Below are 17,089 nucleotides of genomic sequence, written 5' to 3'. Positions count from 1 at the left end.
AAATTGCTTTATTTGTCATATACAATGTATACGCTATACATCATACAACAAAATTAATGAGAGTGGAAATAATTTTACCACCGAACTGTGAGTAGTAAGTGTTAACCTTTATGGGTCTCTATATGTTATACAGTGACAAGGCTAATCTGCTAAATGGCTTCTCTGTTCTTATTGTAGCAGCAGCAGCATTGTTGTTTACCCCAGTCAATACACATGGCAGGTTAAGGGTCACAGCCCACATTAGGACGGGGCCCACCGCTCTCTGCAGGGCGCGTTTCCTGTGGTAGTCTGCACGCTGCTGCCAGTGGGAGGTCAAACACCGAGGGCCAAAAGGTCAAAGAGGGTGTATATCTATTAAGGAAATTAGTTTCTCCTGCTCCTGATTCTAAACATGCAAATACTCCCTTTTGGAAGCATCTGATTAAAACGTTTTAGCGTGTTTGCTTCGTACTCGAACCGATTGATAAACTGATCTTCCACGGCAGCACAGACACGGCTCTGTGGGAACGACACGTTCGCGGACACATGGCATGTGGGAGCCATCGTTGAAGCCATAATATCAAGAATACCTGAAGTGTACATGAAATTCCTCACATTTCCAACTTGAGTAGAAACCCACTGCTACCCACTGGTATTTTTAACAACCAGTCTTTAACTTTGAGACACCGCGAAGAGAAACGAGCAGCCAAAGAGACTGAATTCAGAAACACAATTGTTTAATCGGTTTTACAAACACTCATCTCACAACATTTTTGTTTCTTTTTGTGGGTATTTTCGATTTTCCATTCGGTTGCAGATTTTAAGCTTTGAAGAGTGACTGCATATTTCATTTAAAGCATTTCATTTTCAAAACCCTGAAATATCCACAGAAGAAGACGAGAAGACCTGAGAGACACAATATCAAAAGTAGAAAGCATAGATTTTATACAAAGGCAACAATCTCCAACTGGAAAAAAAAAATAAAAAAGCGAAGCCAAAATATTGCAGACAATGGGAGACGCCATATTGGTTAGCTAGCTCCTGAGCTACATATCAACCACTGTAACATTGCTAGCTATAACATTAGCATTATCTTGCTAATTAAGTTAGCCTCCAAAACACAACCTCACCTCAAACAAACAAACAAACAGATTGGATTGGGTCTGACCTATACAGCAACCCGCCACTAGTGGGCGACTGAAATATATACCTAAGGGGACATGTCATCCATCTTTATAAACGAGCTTTGGACGAAATATTATTTCTAAATCGAGGAGTAAAGTGGCGTAAGACAGAATAACATGAGCATTGGCCGTTGGCAATTACTTCTCAAATAGAGAGTGTTACCGGAAAGAAGAGCTAGCTCCGTACATGCACTAGCAATATTTTTATGATCTATTTGTTCCACTTGGAAATATTTGAAGTGGGGGGGGCGGCAAGAAACGTCGATGAGCTGCTCGAGGTGGAAATTAAAAACAGGTTCCAACTTGAAGCAATTTAACAGAACAAGACGAATCATCGATCTACGTCGAAATTTCACTAAACTAGATGAAAATGATGCCATTCGCATTTAAAGCACCGCTTCCGCTTAATTGCCAATTGACTATTGTCTATGAATCAATCGTAAATTAACCGAAATAATGTTGTAAGTGAATAAAACAGCTACCACGTCCTATGAGTTAGCTTATTTTCACCATATGCATGCAGATTGTGCTCTGACAGATAATAAAACATCTGATTTGGTGCTGAAAACCACGTAGACAAAGAGATGAGCGGCAAGCTTTACATATAAAGTGCTGACAAACCAAAACAAGAAGCTCAAAGACACTAAAACACTGAAGCACTTCAGTCAGATGAAGAGTTACTCTGGGTTCTTTGGGGTCACTTCATTCAACGGTCATTAGCGCACTCTATCTGGCTAAAAATCAACATCATCGTTGTCTCTCACGCGCTAAAATATATATTATTTTGATTTAATATCTTCAGGCACCACAGTTTACTTGGTGTAGTATTTCTCCTCTTTCTTAAATGTGGCCTCCTGTTTCTTCCCAACAACAGATGAATGTGGGAAAGTGCAAATACCTGAATCAGCAGGAAGGTAGTCTTTACAAAATCAGCAGCATGTGCAGCTAAAACTATTAATGAATGAATGAATGACAGATCCCACACATGAGATCCTGCACTTTTTAAATCTACTAGTGGAAATCTTCCTGATCCAAACTGTATAACGAGATATATGTTAAATCTGAATCATCATAGAATAAAAGATTATGTTTGGAAAACTTCATATTTCTCCACAGAAGATAAATCCCTGATTTTATGATTCACAGTAAACAAAGTTCCACAGTCCTTCGTATTCGACGACGCAGACGTCTAAGCCCAGGGCCCCCAGGCTCCGGTGGGGCCCGGGTCACATCTGGGGTCATTGTCGGGGAAGGTTACGGGCAAGGCACTTTTCTGGAAGTGCTGGAGTCGATTGAGGAGATACTCGACCACCGTGGGGAACTGAGCCGACACTTCGTTCCTCTCCTCCGGATCCTTTTCTATGTCGAACAGCATTACAGACTTCAGCGGGGCCGGCTTAAAGTGGGAGATGTTGTAGTCGGGATGAGGGAACCAAATGTCACATCCTGGAGGGAACAGAGATGAAGAACATCAGCGGCAGTGGGGGAAAGAAACTAAGCAAGTGTTGAACTTAAATACAGGTTGAAATTGCATAAAAAAGAATTAAATCAGATTAATTGTGTGACCCTCTAAAGGGGGTCGGACCCATAGTTTGGAAACAACTCAACTAAGAGCAGCTGACAGTAGCTCTGCATTTTATTTTCAGTTTTCTGGAACTGAAGCAAGAAGAGAAAGGAAAAACAAATGACAACAATGCTCTGCTGACTCTACACTCACTGGAAACTCTTCCGAGACACGACCGCAAATTCAAAGCTGACATTGTTATTATCTGTTCGCGTCTGTTTGCGACAAACAACGTCTTTTAAATTGCAGGAAGGAAGCAGCGGCAGCGGAAATAGAAATAAAGAGTATCTGCCGTTTCTTCTTCTGTGGTTTTCCCGCGAGCGGCTCGTTGATGTATTATTAGAGCCGAGAATGTTAATACAACAATAAAAATGTCCAGCGCCACCAATTTGAACCTGACAGGAAACTTACAACGACATCAGTATTGTTTTTGTCATGATGTTGTGTTTTGATACTTCACTTTCAATCCTGTTTTGTTTTCTTTGTGTTTCCTGTTTCAGTTCCGGACATTTCTTCTTTGGTGTTTTATTTCTTGCTTTACTTCCTGTGTTTCCCCCCCTCTTTGATTGGTTGATTGGTTTCTCCTTCTGTGCTCCGCCCTCATTAGTTTCACCTGTGCCTTATTAACCCCTTGTGTGCATATACACCGATCAGCCACAACATTAAAACCACCGACAGGAGAAGTAAATATCATCTTGTGACACTTCAGTGTTCTGCTGGGAAACTTCTGGACCTGGCATAAATTGGTGTGGATGTTACTTAGACATGTAGCACCCACCTAGACCAGACCAGCCCCCCCCCCCCCCCCATAGCAATGACACTCCTTGATGGCAGCAGACATCCCCAGCAGGATGCGGCCATAAAAATGCTTTAGGAACAACTCAGAAAAACATGAAGAACAGCACAAGGTGTTGACCTGGCCTCCAAATTCACTAGATCCCAAACTGATCAAGTATCTGTGGGATGATCCACAGAGGCCCCTCCCCTCAAAGCCCCCCCCCCCCCCCCCAACAACATCCTGCTGCCAGACACCACAGGACACCCTCAGAAGGCCCATGTCCATTCTCTGATGAGTCACCACAAGGGAGACCTACACAATATTAGGAAGGTGGTCATAATGTTATGCCTGATCGGTGTACATTGCTGCACCACATCCCGCTTAGACTAAACATGTCATTAGAGGTGATGCTGGTGAGTTACTGACCTGGGTATCCAGTCAGCAGCTTCCAGTTTGAGGATCGAATGGCGGCGTGAATGGACACATTGAACGAGGAGTTGGCCCAGGAGTATCCGCCGCTGACCGTCTGAGCCAAAGTTAACCGAGGCTTCCTGCCAGGACCTGCAGGGAGACAGAGGACAAGAGCTGATCACGGAGGTCATCCACCTCGAAAAAAAATAAAAGAATTTAAAAAATGGCAGATTAAAATGTTATTAGTCTACTACTACACAAAGCGTCCTCTGTGGATGCCTGTGTAAACCATACGAGCGAGGCAGACTGGCACCAGATTTTTGGTGCATACCTGGAAATCGCCCTTGGTATCAAGTGGAGGTGCGAAAATAAATACACAGAGAAGATAGACTTCTTTTTGTGCCGTAAAAATCAGCAGGAATTGAGTAGAACAGAAATTGTTTCACGTATAAGTTTCCTTTAAACGCACGGAACAAAACACGGCGGTAATGCGGTCGAACGCTGCGCTAATCAATAACAATACGTGTAATTTTACCAGTTTCACAAAGGCGAAACTCGTGCAGCCTCCTGCCACGAGCTATTTCTGCTCTAACGGAAAATGTCTCCCAGAAGTGAGAACACATGTCTCCAAAAAATAAAAAAAATGAGGAGCTCCGGCCTTGAGAGCATTCTCAGGTTCACGCTGAGGGTTGACCCCGGCAATGTGGTCCTGATTAGGCAGATTTGCGGGTAATTTCGTCCTCCTAAGGCCGTCGAAAACACGCATTTCCTCACATTCTTTGCATAAAGACAAATCACCCGCGTTCCCATATCGGAGCCGGTTTCAATAAGAGCCGATTCCACCGCGAGCGACATGACTCGGGGAGTGAAACATTTCCGATCTCAGCGTTTCTGCCACCGCACGATAAAAAGCTCTGACATTTAATTATTTACTGATCGTTGCGCAAATTAAATGTGGGCATGTTAATTGTTGTCGCATGCAATAAGCTGCAGCTCCCTGCTTTGTGTAAACAAGCGGGGGTCGTCGCATAAGAGCCGGGGGTGGGTGGGGGGGGCTTTCAGAATCAGGTGTGAACGCTGTTTGGGATTCTTTAAAGAAAGGGGCCTGGAAACCGCCGACGGGAGCTCGCTGTGTGCACATGTTCGTTTCTTGACATTCATTCTTTTGCATGAGCCTCAAAGCAGAAGCAAAGGCAGCGCTCATCTGGATCCACAGCAGGATGAGCCACAATCGGGCTTAAGGAAAAAAAAAAAAAGGGAGGAAGAGATGGATGGAAGAAGAGAAATTGCTCGAAGGAGAGCGGAGGGAGGAAATTTGGGGAGGGTGTGATTTAGAGCCTGGTGGGCCCAAAACCAGAGTTTCTCTCTTTTTCAGAGAAGCGAGAAGTTCAGGGACCCCTCTGTGACCCGTTTAGTCCCTCTTCTCAAACAGCGACGGGCGAAGAGTCTGAAAAGCGACATGAAAGGATATAAAAAAAATAAATAAAAAAAGTCTTTTCATGAGCTAAACAGAGAAACCAAAGGACGCATGAAGAGAGCCCGAGAGTAAAAGAGGGGAGAAGGAACGTGGAGAGCGAGGTTTCAAAGAGCCTGGAATGCGCTAAAGGAGGCGGCTGGCTGTCACCGCGGTGGCCCGACAATAAAGATTCAGACATAAACCATTGTAAAGCAAGCGGCGGTGTCGTCCTTCACCGGCTCCGCTTATTGTCCCGACTAATTTAGATGGAAATCAGTAAACTTTGAGGAGAACTGAAGCAGCACTGAAGCTAAATTCCTTTAAAACTGAGGTTGTTTTCGTTTGCAGAGGAGAGATACTTTTATACTAATCTTATCATTTTAGCTCGATAGGGTGAATTTAGTGTCTTTCAGCTTCTTGTTTTGGTTTTGGGAACATCAAGTTTTAATGTAGCATGAAAGATTAGCATCTAGCTGGAACATCTGGAAAGCATAGACTGCATATAAATATGCACAATGCGTCCCCACTTCCTTGCATTGGTCCAAACTGACGCTATTTTCTCGGGGATACTGGTGGCGACATCTTGTGACTTTGGAGCCAGAGTCTGATCAGTACGGTCCGAGAGTGGAGCCACACGGAGCCGCGATATCGATGCCCCGCCCACACTTCCTTCAGACTCATTAGCGTTTTTGTTTAATTAATACTATACGCTCTGCTCTACCTCCACCAGTAACAAGAAAATGTTGGATTATACACTGTATACACGGGACAGCGTTACGGAGCGGTTGGCATGGCAACTGGTGGTCGCCATTATGTCACATCCTGTTTCTATATCGTCAAATAACAAACTAAAATGAAACTCATCCAAAAAATTGACACTTGAACATTCATCAACATTATATTAACTACCTAAAAAGACAGAAACCTTCCTTAAAAAAAAAAAAATTTGATATGTATTTTAGTGTTTTAGTTCGGTCCAAAGCCCAATCCATTAACACGGAGGGGGCGGAGCTTATGACCTATACTGCAGCCAGCCACCAGGGGGAGCTCTACTTGCTTTGGCTTCACTTTAGAGGAGCAGTTCCTCCGTCCATCTTTATACAGTCTACGCTGGAAACTAAAAAAAGGAAGATGCATATTTATTTATCTTTTAATTTAGCTACACTTTGAGATTTTTCCTTAAAAACTCCTACAAATGTTTCCCTGATACGGCACAGACAGCTGGAGAGGGGCGTACTTTTAGCGACTGCTGCTGCTGCCAGTACTCCTCCACAACGGATCGCATCTGCTCCCATCACGATGACCCATTATGTGCCCACCACCGCGGCACATCTGTGAAACATTTCGGAAACAAAAAAGAAAAAGCACTCCTCCTATGCTATTTCTGAACGCATAACCAAGGTGAAGGATCCTCCCCTAGAGTCAGAAAATAGTGGCCCGCTCAGACCAGAGCCCCGCTACCTCCTCAGAGATGGAAGCGGTTTGGTCCGCCAAATATTAAGTGGTTTAGACAAAAAAAAAAACACAAGAAAAGGTCACATGTTTCCTGGAAGCCTCCTTACAACCACAGAGAGGTTAAAGGACGCACACCCACCCTGCACTCCAGCTATCTCAGGTTTCAACACCACTGAAAAATAGGAATAGGAAGAAAATTTTGTCTAAATTCATGAAACTAAACTAAACGTCTGCTGATAATAAGTTGTGTTTAGTCAAATGTTACGTAACAGACGGTTCTCAGGCTCTCAGGTCGGCTTTTACTCGGGTCAGCCAGGACTCATGTTGTTTGGGAATCAAACAATGAGGCTTTGATACTCGTGGAAACGCCGGGAGGAGAGAGAAAACTGTCGATGAATCACGACGACTTTGAGAGTCCAACGAGATGGCTTCACACTCTCCCACCTTCCACCAAGTGCAACCCTGCACTGGAGGAGCAGATATCAATATCATGATCAATCTAATGTTTTTTTTAGGTATATCTGCAAAAAAGAGAAGTCTTATTATCTATGCATAAGCCTTTTACTTTAGTTGTATTTGCAATGTCATATCTGGAGGTAATTTGGTTGCTAAGCTCTGCATATTGATCTCAAACACTGATCCTTTCACAGATTTACACATTTTTCTGCAGCTTACAAATAACTTCCACTAGTTGCAGGCTCAAACATCATTAAAAAAACATTAAATGCTTCTTCTGTTAATGCTTTTTAATTACTTATACTCAATAAAGGCAAATTTATCACACAATTATGTTCTTTTTCCACTTTTCTTACTTTTTCTGAATGTTTGCCTAAGTCTGTGAAGGTTCTCAGTCATCCAGGTCATGGTGTGTCCAAAAAGAGTTTGGAAATGGCACTCATCCGAGTAGCTTCTTCAGTTCTAGGGGACTGAAGAAGTCCCACCAGTCCCACCGGACTATTCTCTAAATTTATTGTCCCTTTTCTGATAAATACTGGACATTTTCAACACTTCAACGTCTCCCTTCAGGGCGGCACAGTGGCATGTGGTGGTTAGCACTGATCCCTCACAACCAGAAGGTTCTGGTTCCTTTCTGTGTGTAGTTTGCATGTTCTCCCTGTGTCTGCGTGGGTTCCCTCCAGGTTCTCTAGCTTCCTCCCACCGTCCAAAGACATGCTGGTTAGGTTCATTAGTGATTCTAAGTTGGCTGTAGGTGTGAGTGGTTGTCTGTCTCTCTGTGTTAGCCCTGAGATAGACTGGAGACCTGTCCAGGGTGGGATAGTCTCCAGCTCCCCCCGCCATAAAATGAATGAAGTGACACGTTCTCTCACAACTCATATCCACACTATGTCCAAAACCTAAACTGTTGGATTTTAAGGTTTCTGAATGAGTTTACATTGTCTCCAAACAGCAAACGTAAAAAGAAATGTCTGTATAATATCTATTATGCTCCATAAACTCCTTCACTCCTTCAGTAACCTTAATTTGAGTCTTAAAATGAATGTTTTCTTTCTATAAGTAACGAAATTGGCAGAGGATTTGGGTGACTTGTCCTTATTTCCCGTTCAGTTTCAAATCAAATACCAAATATTCTAGATATAGTTTGTTATTTTCAGTGTTTTATGTAACAGCAAACGGTGGTTTCGTTGGTAAAGGCATCTTTTGGGGACGTTCTTTACTATTTTTACACCAAACAAATGACAAAAATGATGAATAGTGAACTCACATGGAGCGATGTCATAATAGAGAGGGTCGATGTTGTGCAGCAGCTCCACTCTGGGTGAGGCGTACCCTTTGCTGTAAGATAAAAGCAGTGTTACTTTTAAACTCATGGACACAAAACCATCACCACCACCACCACCACCACCACCACCACCGAGTCTGACTCATGCACAGTGAAATCCACCGGGGTCTGTAAATCTGAAGCAGCTGGCTGCCGTTCACCAGGCAGTCACAGTCTCTGACCGCACCGCTCTCACTGACCACAGCGTCTGATAACACAACTAAAATAACTCTGCCCGCTGCCCCGGCCGAGCTGTCGGGGCTCCACGTTTACTGTAACCGTTACAACAGAACCAAACTGTAAAAGCAGCAAAAACAAACAGCGCTCCCGAGTCGACGCGCAGCTCACACTGCAGAAGCCAAGAAGCCGGCGGTCAGCTGACGTGCGTCAGCCAATCGCGTCAAGTGGAGGCTGCGAGTGGTAGTTTGTGGTCACTGGCTAAGCCTTGATTTTCTGCTGCAGCCCTCAATTTCACCTCCTTCCACTGTGTCCACATTTAGTTTACAAATCTAAAGTGTCAGTCAAACGGGACCCGGTGACAGCTGGTGGCGACCTGGACACACATGGAATTATGTAACCTATCAGTTTACAGTACAAATCAATGTTTGTGATCAATTTAATGTTTATGATTTACAGAAAATCAATCTTATTTAGTGGTTAAGTTTTTTTTTCTATGCATGAGCTGGTTCATTTAGCTGTATTTGTGTTGTCATTATATGGATGTAACCTGGAAGAAATCGTATCATACACCGATCAGGCATTACATTATGACCACCTTCCTAATACTGTGTACGTCTCCCTTGTGTCTCCAAAACAGTTGGGACTCATCAGAAAATGGACATGGACCTTCTGAGGGTGTCCTGTGGTGTCTGGCAACAGAATGTTGTTGTTGGCCTTTAAGGTGAGGGGCCTCTGAGGATCATCCCACCGATACTTGATCAGTTTGGGATCTAGTGAATTTGGAGGCCAGGTCAACACCTTTTGCTGTTAGTTATTCCTAAAGTGTTTTTGTGTTGGGATGGCTGCTGAACATCAAGGAGTGTCATTGCTATGGGGGTGTGGGGGTGTCTGGTCTGGTCTAGGTGGGTGCTACATGTCTAAGTAACATCCACACCAATGAATGCCAGGTCCAAAAGTTTCCCAGCAGAACACTGAATTGTCACAAGATGGTCATAATGTTGTGGCTGATTGGTGTATGCGTCGCCGCGCGGTGTCTTTCTTTTTAGTTCTCATTTTAACATCAAGCATGTGTCGTTGGATTGCTCGTGTTAACAAAAAGCTAATAAAAAGTTGAATAAAAAGCTTTTTGATGAATAATTCAATATATTACATTTAAAATAATCTGCACATAAAAGGATTTGTAGTGAAACTAATTAGCTGATCTAAAATCAGGCTAGCTTAGAAGGGAAAAAACAAACAGAGGGATGGAAGGAGTACAGATTTGTGTGAGAATGACTGATGGAATTTCCTTCTCTTTGAGCTCCCATCACCACAGTTACAAAGGGCTTATTGAAGGAGTGGGGGGCTCCTACCAGAAAAAGGCTGCTTGGAGCTGGAGTGCATGGGGTGGGGGTGGGGGGTGGGGGGGTCGGACAAGAGGCACAAAGAGAGGGCAGGCTGTCAAAACCTCCAGAGCTGGTCTGGCTCCGGCTCAGGCCACAGTCGACCCCAGAACACGTCTCCAGGGCTCACCTGATTGCGTTCCACACGTTGAATCCGTCCAGAGGCTTTGTGGCGTTGGTGCTCCCTCCGGCCAGGCCGACCAGCGTGGGCAGCCAGTCAGAGATGTGGATGAGTTCGCGGCTGACGGTTCCGGGCCGTTTCAGCAGCGGGCCGGAGACGAACCCGACCCCCCGGACCCCTCCCTCCCACAGGGACCACTTCCTCCCCCGCAGAGGCCAGTTGCTGCCGCCGCACAGCGTCTGACCTCCGTTATCTGTCAACACACAGGAACACAACATGAAGGAGGTCAACAGATAGAAAAGGTTAGAGATGACCGAAGGAGCGACCCGTGTCAGAGAACTGGAGGTGTGTTTCTAAATGTTGTCTTTCCAGGGTTAAATCAGACATCTGAGCGATCAGGAAAACAGATCTGAGGACACAAATGATTTCTGAAGTGAATCAGTGTTTGTGAAGGCAGCATTATGAGACAGGACGTCAGAGTATTATTAATGTCAGCCACAACATTAAAGCCACCAACACGTAAATTGAATAAGATTACGATGGAAAGTTCTTGGGTCCTGGTATTTATGGGGATGTGACTTTGATACGTTCCTTCTTCCTCCTCCTCTTCTAATTCTTCTTCTTTTACTACTAGAAGAAGCTTCTTCTTCTAGAAGCTTCTTTTTCTAGTTCACCTTCTTCTTCTCTTTCTTCTTCTCGTTCCTCCTCCTCTTCAAGTTCTTCTAGTTTGAATCTTTTTCTCGTTCTTATTCCTCTCCTTCCTCTTCTTCTATTAGTTCTTCTTCTTCAAGTTCTTCTTTCTTCTTCCTCTAGCTCTTCTTCTACTACTAATTCTTCTTCTAGTTCTTCTTTCTTCCTCTAACCCTAACCCTCTTCTGGTTCTTCTACTGATTCTTCTTCTTCTAGTTCATCTTCTACAAGCTTTCCTTCTCTTTCTTCTTCCTCTTCTTCTAATTCTTCTTCTCTTTCTTCTTCATCATCATCTTCTTCTTCTAATACTAATTCTTCTAGTTTGTCTTCTTCAAGGTTTTCTTGTTCTTATTCCTCTCCTTCTTCCTATTTTTCTTCTAGTTCTTCTAGTTCATTCTTCTTCTTTGTGGGTTTTATATTTCCTTTATTTATTCAGTGTTGTTAATAAGGGAGACTTGCAAAGTAAGAATTTCACTGTGTGGTCTAAACTGCTGTTTTTGAGGCTCATCAGAGGATCATTAAAGTCAACGAGATACATCCTCTGGGGAACATGAACGTCTGTGCAAAACTTCACGGTAATACGTCCAATAACTGGGAATAAATTTCACTTAAAATCACAAATGTAAACTTCATGGTGACTGAGGACAAGGATCATTACTGTCGGCAGGATTCATCCTCCGGGAAACACGGCTGAGATATTTCAGTCTGGACGAGAACTGACCGGCTGACACCGTCATCCCCCTGAGTCGCTAGCTTGGCTGAAAACGCCGCTCATCCATCTGTCTGCATAAAATCCAACCATTACACAACCACACACACACACACAGGCCCACTGTCATCATCCCAATACGTCGGTCCAGTATAAACACACTTGACCAATCGCGTCCAACCAGGGCTCCCCTTTCAGTGTCATGCAAGTCCAGGAAGTAGTCCTGCGCCGACTTCCAGAAACCGTTCTGGAAAAGACCGTCTGCTCCTTAATGTCTTTTCAAGCTGCCTTGGCTCTCTGCAGGCCTAAACTTTCCCCCTACAGCCTCCGCACTCCTTTGCTTACAGTAGAGTCCCGGCGAGGCCGTCGGCCTGCAGAAACTTTCATCATGAAGGAAAACTCGGGGTGCAACAAGTTCAGGGCTCATTGCTCTCCTGTTAGGCCTGAGTCGGTGAAAACAGCTTGACCGTGACGAATTTCAAATTAAACTCTGGAGCTGTGAGCGGATAAAACAATTCTTGGTATTGGGGAGTCGCAGATTACATCACCGCTGCATCGTATTTACACAGAAGCAGGAAGTGCTGTGACTTTTATTTTCCCTCAGCTGCAGATGAGCAGAGTCAGACTCTGCCCGACATATGGCTGACTCAATCCCCCCCTCCCCAAACCCCTCCGCACCCCCTCCCTCGAGTCAGAGCCAACCAAATGTGTGGAGGAACAATGAAGAACAGGCCACCTACCGCAGGCATGAAAACACTCGCACTTAACTTTCACAGCATTGTGTTCCTGTCTTCTAATTGCCCTTTAAAGTCCCTAAAAATAACCCTTCAAAGCAGTTACCTACTTCAAATCATTCCACATGTGGAAACCAGTGAGCAGGCACATGTTTATATGAAGCACAGCGCCTCATCTGTGTGTTTGTGTGACAGACGACACTCTGGACTGACTGGTCGTGGGACATTTTGCACATTTCTTTTGTAAATTCATTTCAATTTAATATTCAATAATTTTACTATTCTTGTAAAACGTGTGTATATAGATTTCTCTATTGTTATAGATTGTGTATTTGTGTATTTGTATGCTGGGTGGCGATACAGATGTCCCAGTTGGGGATAGATAAATAAATAAAGTATCTATCTATCTATTTATCTTAAAGGATCTACTTCAAATGTAACACTGCCCTCTAGTGGACAAACTATGGTATTACAAACAATTGGCAACGTTTACATGGACAATTTTTATTTCAAATTAATTTGATGTTAGGGATGTCTCAATCAAGTTTTATTACCCCTTGATCTTTTAGTATTGAGTATTGGCCACTCTGATCTTAAATGTCTTAAAGTTCCTCCCCTGTAGATTCCTAAAGTCTGTCCTTGTCTTCCTTGTCTTCTTCTAGAGTCGACTGGATTCAGTCCAATAAATCTTTCTGTCCAAGTTAATGTAGAGTGGAGAGGGTAGCTCGTACCTTGTGTTCTCTACTCCAGAAATGTTCTGGTCATCCAACGCTGCCATAAACTCCCTAACCCTCTTTGAAAGATTTTTCTCCTTGACTCTGTCTCCAGGAAACTTTTCTCTTCTTTTAAACGTTCAGTGTTTGTTGTTGTTGTTTGGGTTCAGCCTTTAACCTGAGTGGACTCCATGGATTCTGTTTAGTGATTTTATTGGAGCTGTTGAATCAAGGTGGAAGTATCTCCTACTAACCCTTTGCCAAACATCACCGTTGCACTATTTAAAAATCGTCAGAGTAAAGTTCTTCCACACAGCAGAAATGTTTAGTCACGTGATTGTGGGCTGTCTTCTTCTTCTTCAGTTTCTGGCAGCTTTGACTTCAGCCAACCGCCATTATAAACAGAACTTCTTTCTTTCTTTTTTCCTTTCTCATTCATGCATTTTATTTTTTACGTCCGTATTTACTTAAAAAAAAACACAGGTTGCAGTCCACATTGATTCAGGCTTGTAAACTCAACATTGTGTGGAGACAACCTGTTGTTTTTGTGTCTATTTGTGCGTATTGATTGTGACTGTGCCCTGCAATGGACTGGTGACCTGTCCCTCTCGCCCGATGACAGCTGGGATAGGCTCCAGCACCCCCCGACAAACAAATAAAAGTGATTTGAATTGAATTAAACTGATGTTATTGACTTAAATTGATAAAGTACGGACGCAACATAGAAGCGTACCTGTGGAGAACACCAGGACTGTGTTGTTCCAGAGTCCTCTGTGCTGTAAAGCCAGGGTGATGTTGCCCACCGCCTCGTCCATGGCCGACACCATGCCGGCGTACATCCTGCGATCGTGGTTATCGATGAAGCTGTACGGCGCCGTGTAGCGGTCCGGCACCTGCAGGGGTGAATGGACCGCCTGCAGCGCCACGTAGAGGAAGAGAGGCTGCAAGAGGACAGAGACAAACTGGAAGTTAGACGTTAAAGTTTTGTACTCCAGGGTTGGTTTTCTCTGGGCTAAAATAAACTCTAAAAAGGTTAAAACTTAATTTAGAGTTCACGTTTTAGTATCCTCTCAAGCGTGCGTCACCTTGCTGGGGTTGTGTTTTTCGATGACGGTGATGGCCCTCTGGCTGAACAGCTCGGTGGAGTAGACCCCTTTGTAAGCGGTGGCGACCTCCTCCCCGTCCCTCAGGTCCAACGCACAGCGAGTCCGGTTCAGAGCGGAGATGGGATTACAGCGGATGTGAGTGAAGTAATCCTCGCCGCCTGTCAGGTAACCTGGGGATAAAGAATCGATCAGATTATTTTATGTGGCCTGGAAAAGATCTGAAGAAAGTATTTAAGTGGTTTTAACGAAGGTGTTCTGCCCTGGATTTCGTCTCTCAGGCAGCATAAGGTTTAAACATAGTTTTCAGTATGTTTTTGTGCCCTGAATTATATCTTACAGGCAACATACAGTCTAAAAATGGTTTTCCATTTTGACTGTCAGGCAGCAAACATTTTCCATAGAGTTTTATAACCATTCTTCTGCACAAGGTTTTACAAGTGGTTTAAAGACTGTTCTTCTAGCCCTGGATTTTGTTTTACAAGCGACACACAGTTTTACCTCTGATCCAATTCACAATTGGTTTCGAGACTGCTTTCTGCCCTAGTTTTCGCCTCTCAGGCCACATGCCCTTTATAAAAGGTTTTTAGACTCAGAGACGGAAAACTCCCACAGATCCTTTACAGTTTAGGGCAAACATAATTGATATCTTTCCTCTATGAAGACGATGGAACAGATGGTCGATCGAAAACAATGTGTTAACAGAAAGTGTCTCTGAGACATTTATTCATCACTATACAAACCAAGGTACGAGTCAAAGCCGCGGCGTGTGGGCAGGCATTCCTTCTTGTACATGCCCAGGTGCCACTTGCCCACCATGTGCGTGTCGTACCCGGCCTCCTTCATGTACTGAGGCAGCAGTTTCTCATCCAGAGGCACGCAGTAGGGCTGACAGGGCCAGATGATCTGGTGCTGCATGCCGGTGTGGATCTGAAGGCCGAGAGACGAGCACAGGGTGTTAGGAAACGAGGCCGAGGCCTTGTGTTGAAATGGAACAAACAAAGAGGAAACCAACGGTGGCGACAATGACGCTAAAAGTCTTGTTCTTCATTCCATCGGTAGTCAAATTAGATCTTTTATTCCCGTCATGTTCTCTGTCTACACAACTTAAGACAAACAATTTCCCTCGTGTTTTGTTGTATAAACCGTGTTTTTTCCCCCCGATATATATTTTCACAAGTGGTCTGTCTCGTTATACGGGGTGGCACTGGAAAATGTGTGCAGTTAAAGTCACATTGCTCCCATTCCACCGCACCGTGTGGCTTCAGGTGCTGGAACAGGTCTATCGTGCTTCTCCTTTTCGTTGTCTTATGTGAATAAAAGTGTAGCTTCATCGTAAAATGAATATATTTGAAGACGTCATCTGAAATTGTCATTATTATTGTCTGGATATTAGTTTATCCAGAGTTGAGAGTGGTGCAGTCAAAGCTCAGAAGGTTTTTTAATGAATTAGTCACCAAACACCTGACATACATTTCCTATAATTGATTAATTGATTATTTCTTTGATTGCATGTAAAGTTGGGGTAAATAGGGGCACAATAACAACATGTTTCCCATGCTGTCATGCATTTTGAGGCCCCTGAGGTCTGAGGGAACCTGGGTTTTTGCCCTACCTGTTGCACCTACACCCCTAGTACCCGTCTAGACCTGAAACAGACCCCCTCCCCCCGTCAGGATGTGGATCTCACCTGGTACCTCCCGGTCATGAGCTGGTTCCTGGAGGGAGTGCACAGAGGCTGGACGTAGTAGTTCTCCAGACGGACCCCCTGGGCGGACAGCTTGTCCAGGTGTGGCGTCTTGATTTCGGAGCCGTGGTAGCCGACATCGTGCCAGCCGTAGTCATCGGCCAGGATGAACACGACGTGCGGCGGCGGCGGCTGAGCAGCTGGAACCGCAGGAAAGTTAACGATGAACGCGGCTGCGATGGTCCAGAAAGCCGCCTGTAGTTTAGCATCCACCGTCATTTTCTTATTTAACAAGTGAGCGAGGCGGCTTTAAAGTCAACAAGGAAGTCCGTCCGGCTGAGTTCAGAGTTGGAAGAGATTCGTAAAGCTCCAGCAGTTCATTACTTAGTCCTAACGAGTGGTTTTTAGAGTTGTGATTGATAAAAAACTAAATAAATAAACGTAGTTTTAAAGGTAGAGCACGTTCAGGTGTCACTTCCCTGTTCTGCAGATTGAAAACACAGCCCGGACGGCAGCAGCCAATCAGAACACTGGAAGGTAGCGAATCACGTGATGTGACGTGTGGCAGCTGGTTGCTCAAACGGAAACCGTTATCGAAGTAAAATAAAATAAAATAAAATGTAATTAAAAAATAAATAAAAAGTAAAATATAATTAAAAACAGTATTGATCAATATTAATTGGTCATAACATGACATATAAAATATAAAAAATATATATAATATAAAACGGCTGCTGCAACCAATCAGATTGAAGACGATGAATCACGTGACGTGACGTTTGGAGAAAAGAAATACACGTGTGGTGGCCCTTACAATAATAATGAAATAATAACAAATGATAGTTATAATGTTATATATACTAAATACATAAAAATATCTTTAATAATAATAATATTAATAAAATTAGACTGGAAAAACGCTTATCACATGATGTGACGTATGGGAGCCAGTGGAAACCGTTACCAGTCATGAATTTAATAAAAAAAAAAAAAAAAATTTAAGTTATCAAATGAATAAAAACATAATAAAATATACATTAAATTATTAAATAAATTAATTAAAATAATAATAAACAGCTACTAACAAGACACCAAATCAGAAGCACAGACGACTTTAAATTATGTTGCACTTAGTTAATTGCTAATTTGGATGTAATGATGAA

General features: G+C 43.6%; 1 protein-coding gene across 1 annotated transcript; it reads right to left on the bottom strand.

The window, feature by feature from the left end:
• Positions 1 to 699: 699 nt before the first annotated feature.
• On the bottom strand, positions 700 to 16,304 carry arsb (arylsulfatase B). The gene is made up of 8 exons (XM_084571874.1): positions 15,930 to 16,304; positions 14,983 to 15,169; positions 14,222 to 14,412; positions 13,870 to 14,077; positions 10,300 to 10,543; positions 8,551 to 8,621; positions 3,932 to 4,066; positions 700 to 2,609 (listed from the first exon to the last, which is right to left on the bottom strand). Exons 1-8 carry the CDS (start codon positions 16,203 to 16,205, stop codon positions 2,353 to 2,355), a joined length of 1,569 nt encoding a protein of 522 aa, XP_084428000.1. The 5' UTR covers positions 16,206 to 16,304; the 3' UTR covers positions 700 to 2,352.
• Between the last annotated feature and the right edge of the window lie 785 nt (positions 16,305 to 17,089).

The sequence above is a fragment of the Chelon labrosus genome, assembly GCF_963514085.1.
Source record: "Chelon labrosus genome assembly, chromosome: 22".
In the NCBI taxonomy this organism is placed as follows: domain Eukaryota; kingdom Metazoa; phylum Chordata; class Actinopteri; order Mugiliformes; family Mugilidae; genus Chelon; species Chelon labrosus.
Note: the sequence above shows the minus strand (reverse complement) of the source record. Positions and strands in the feature narration are given on the sequence as shown.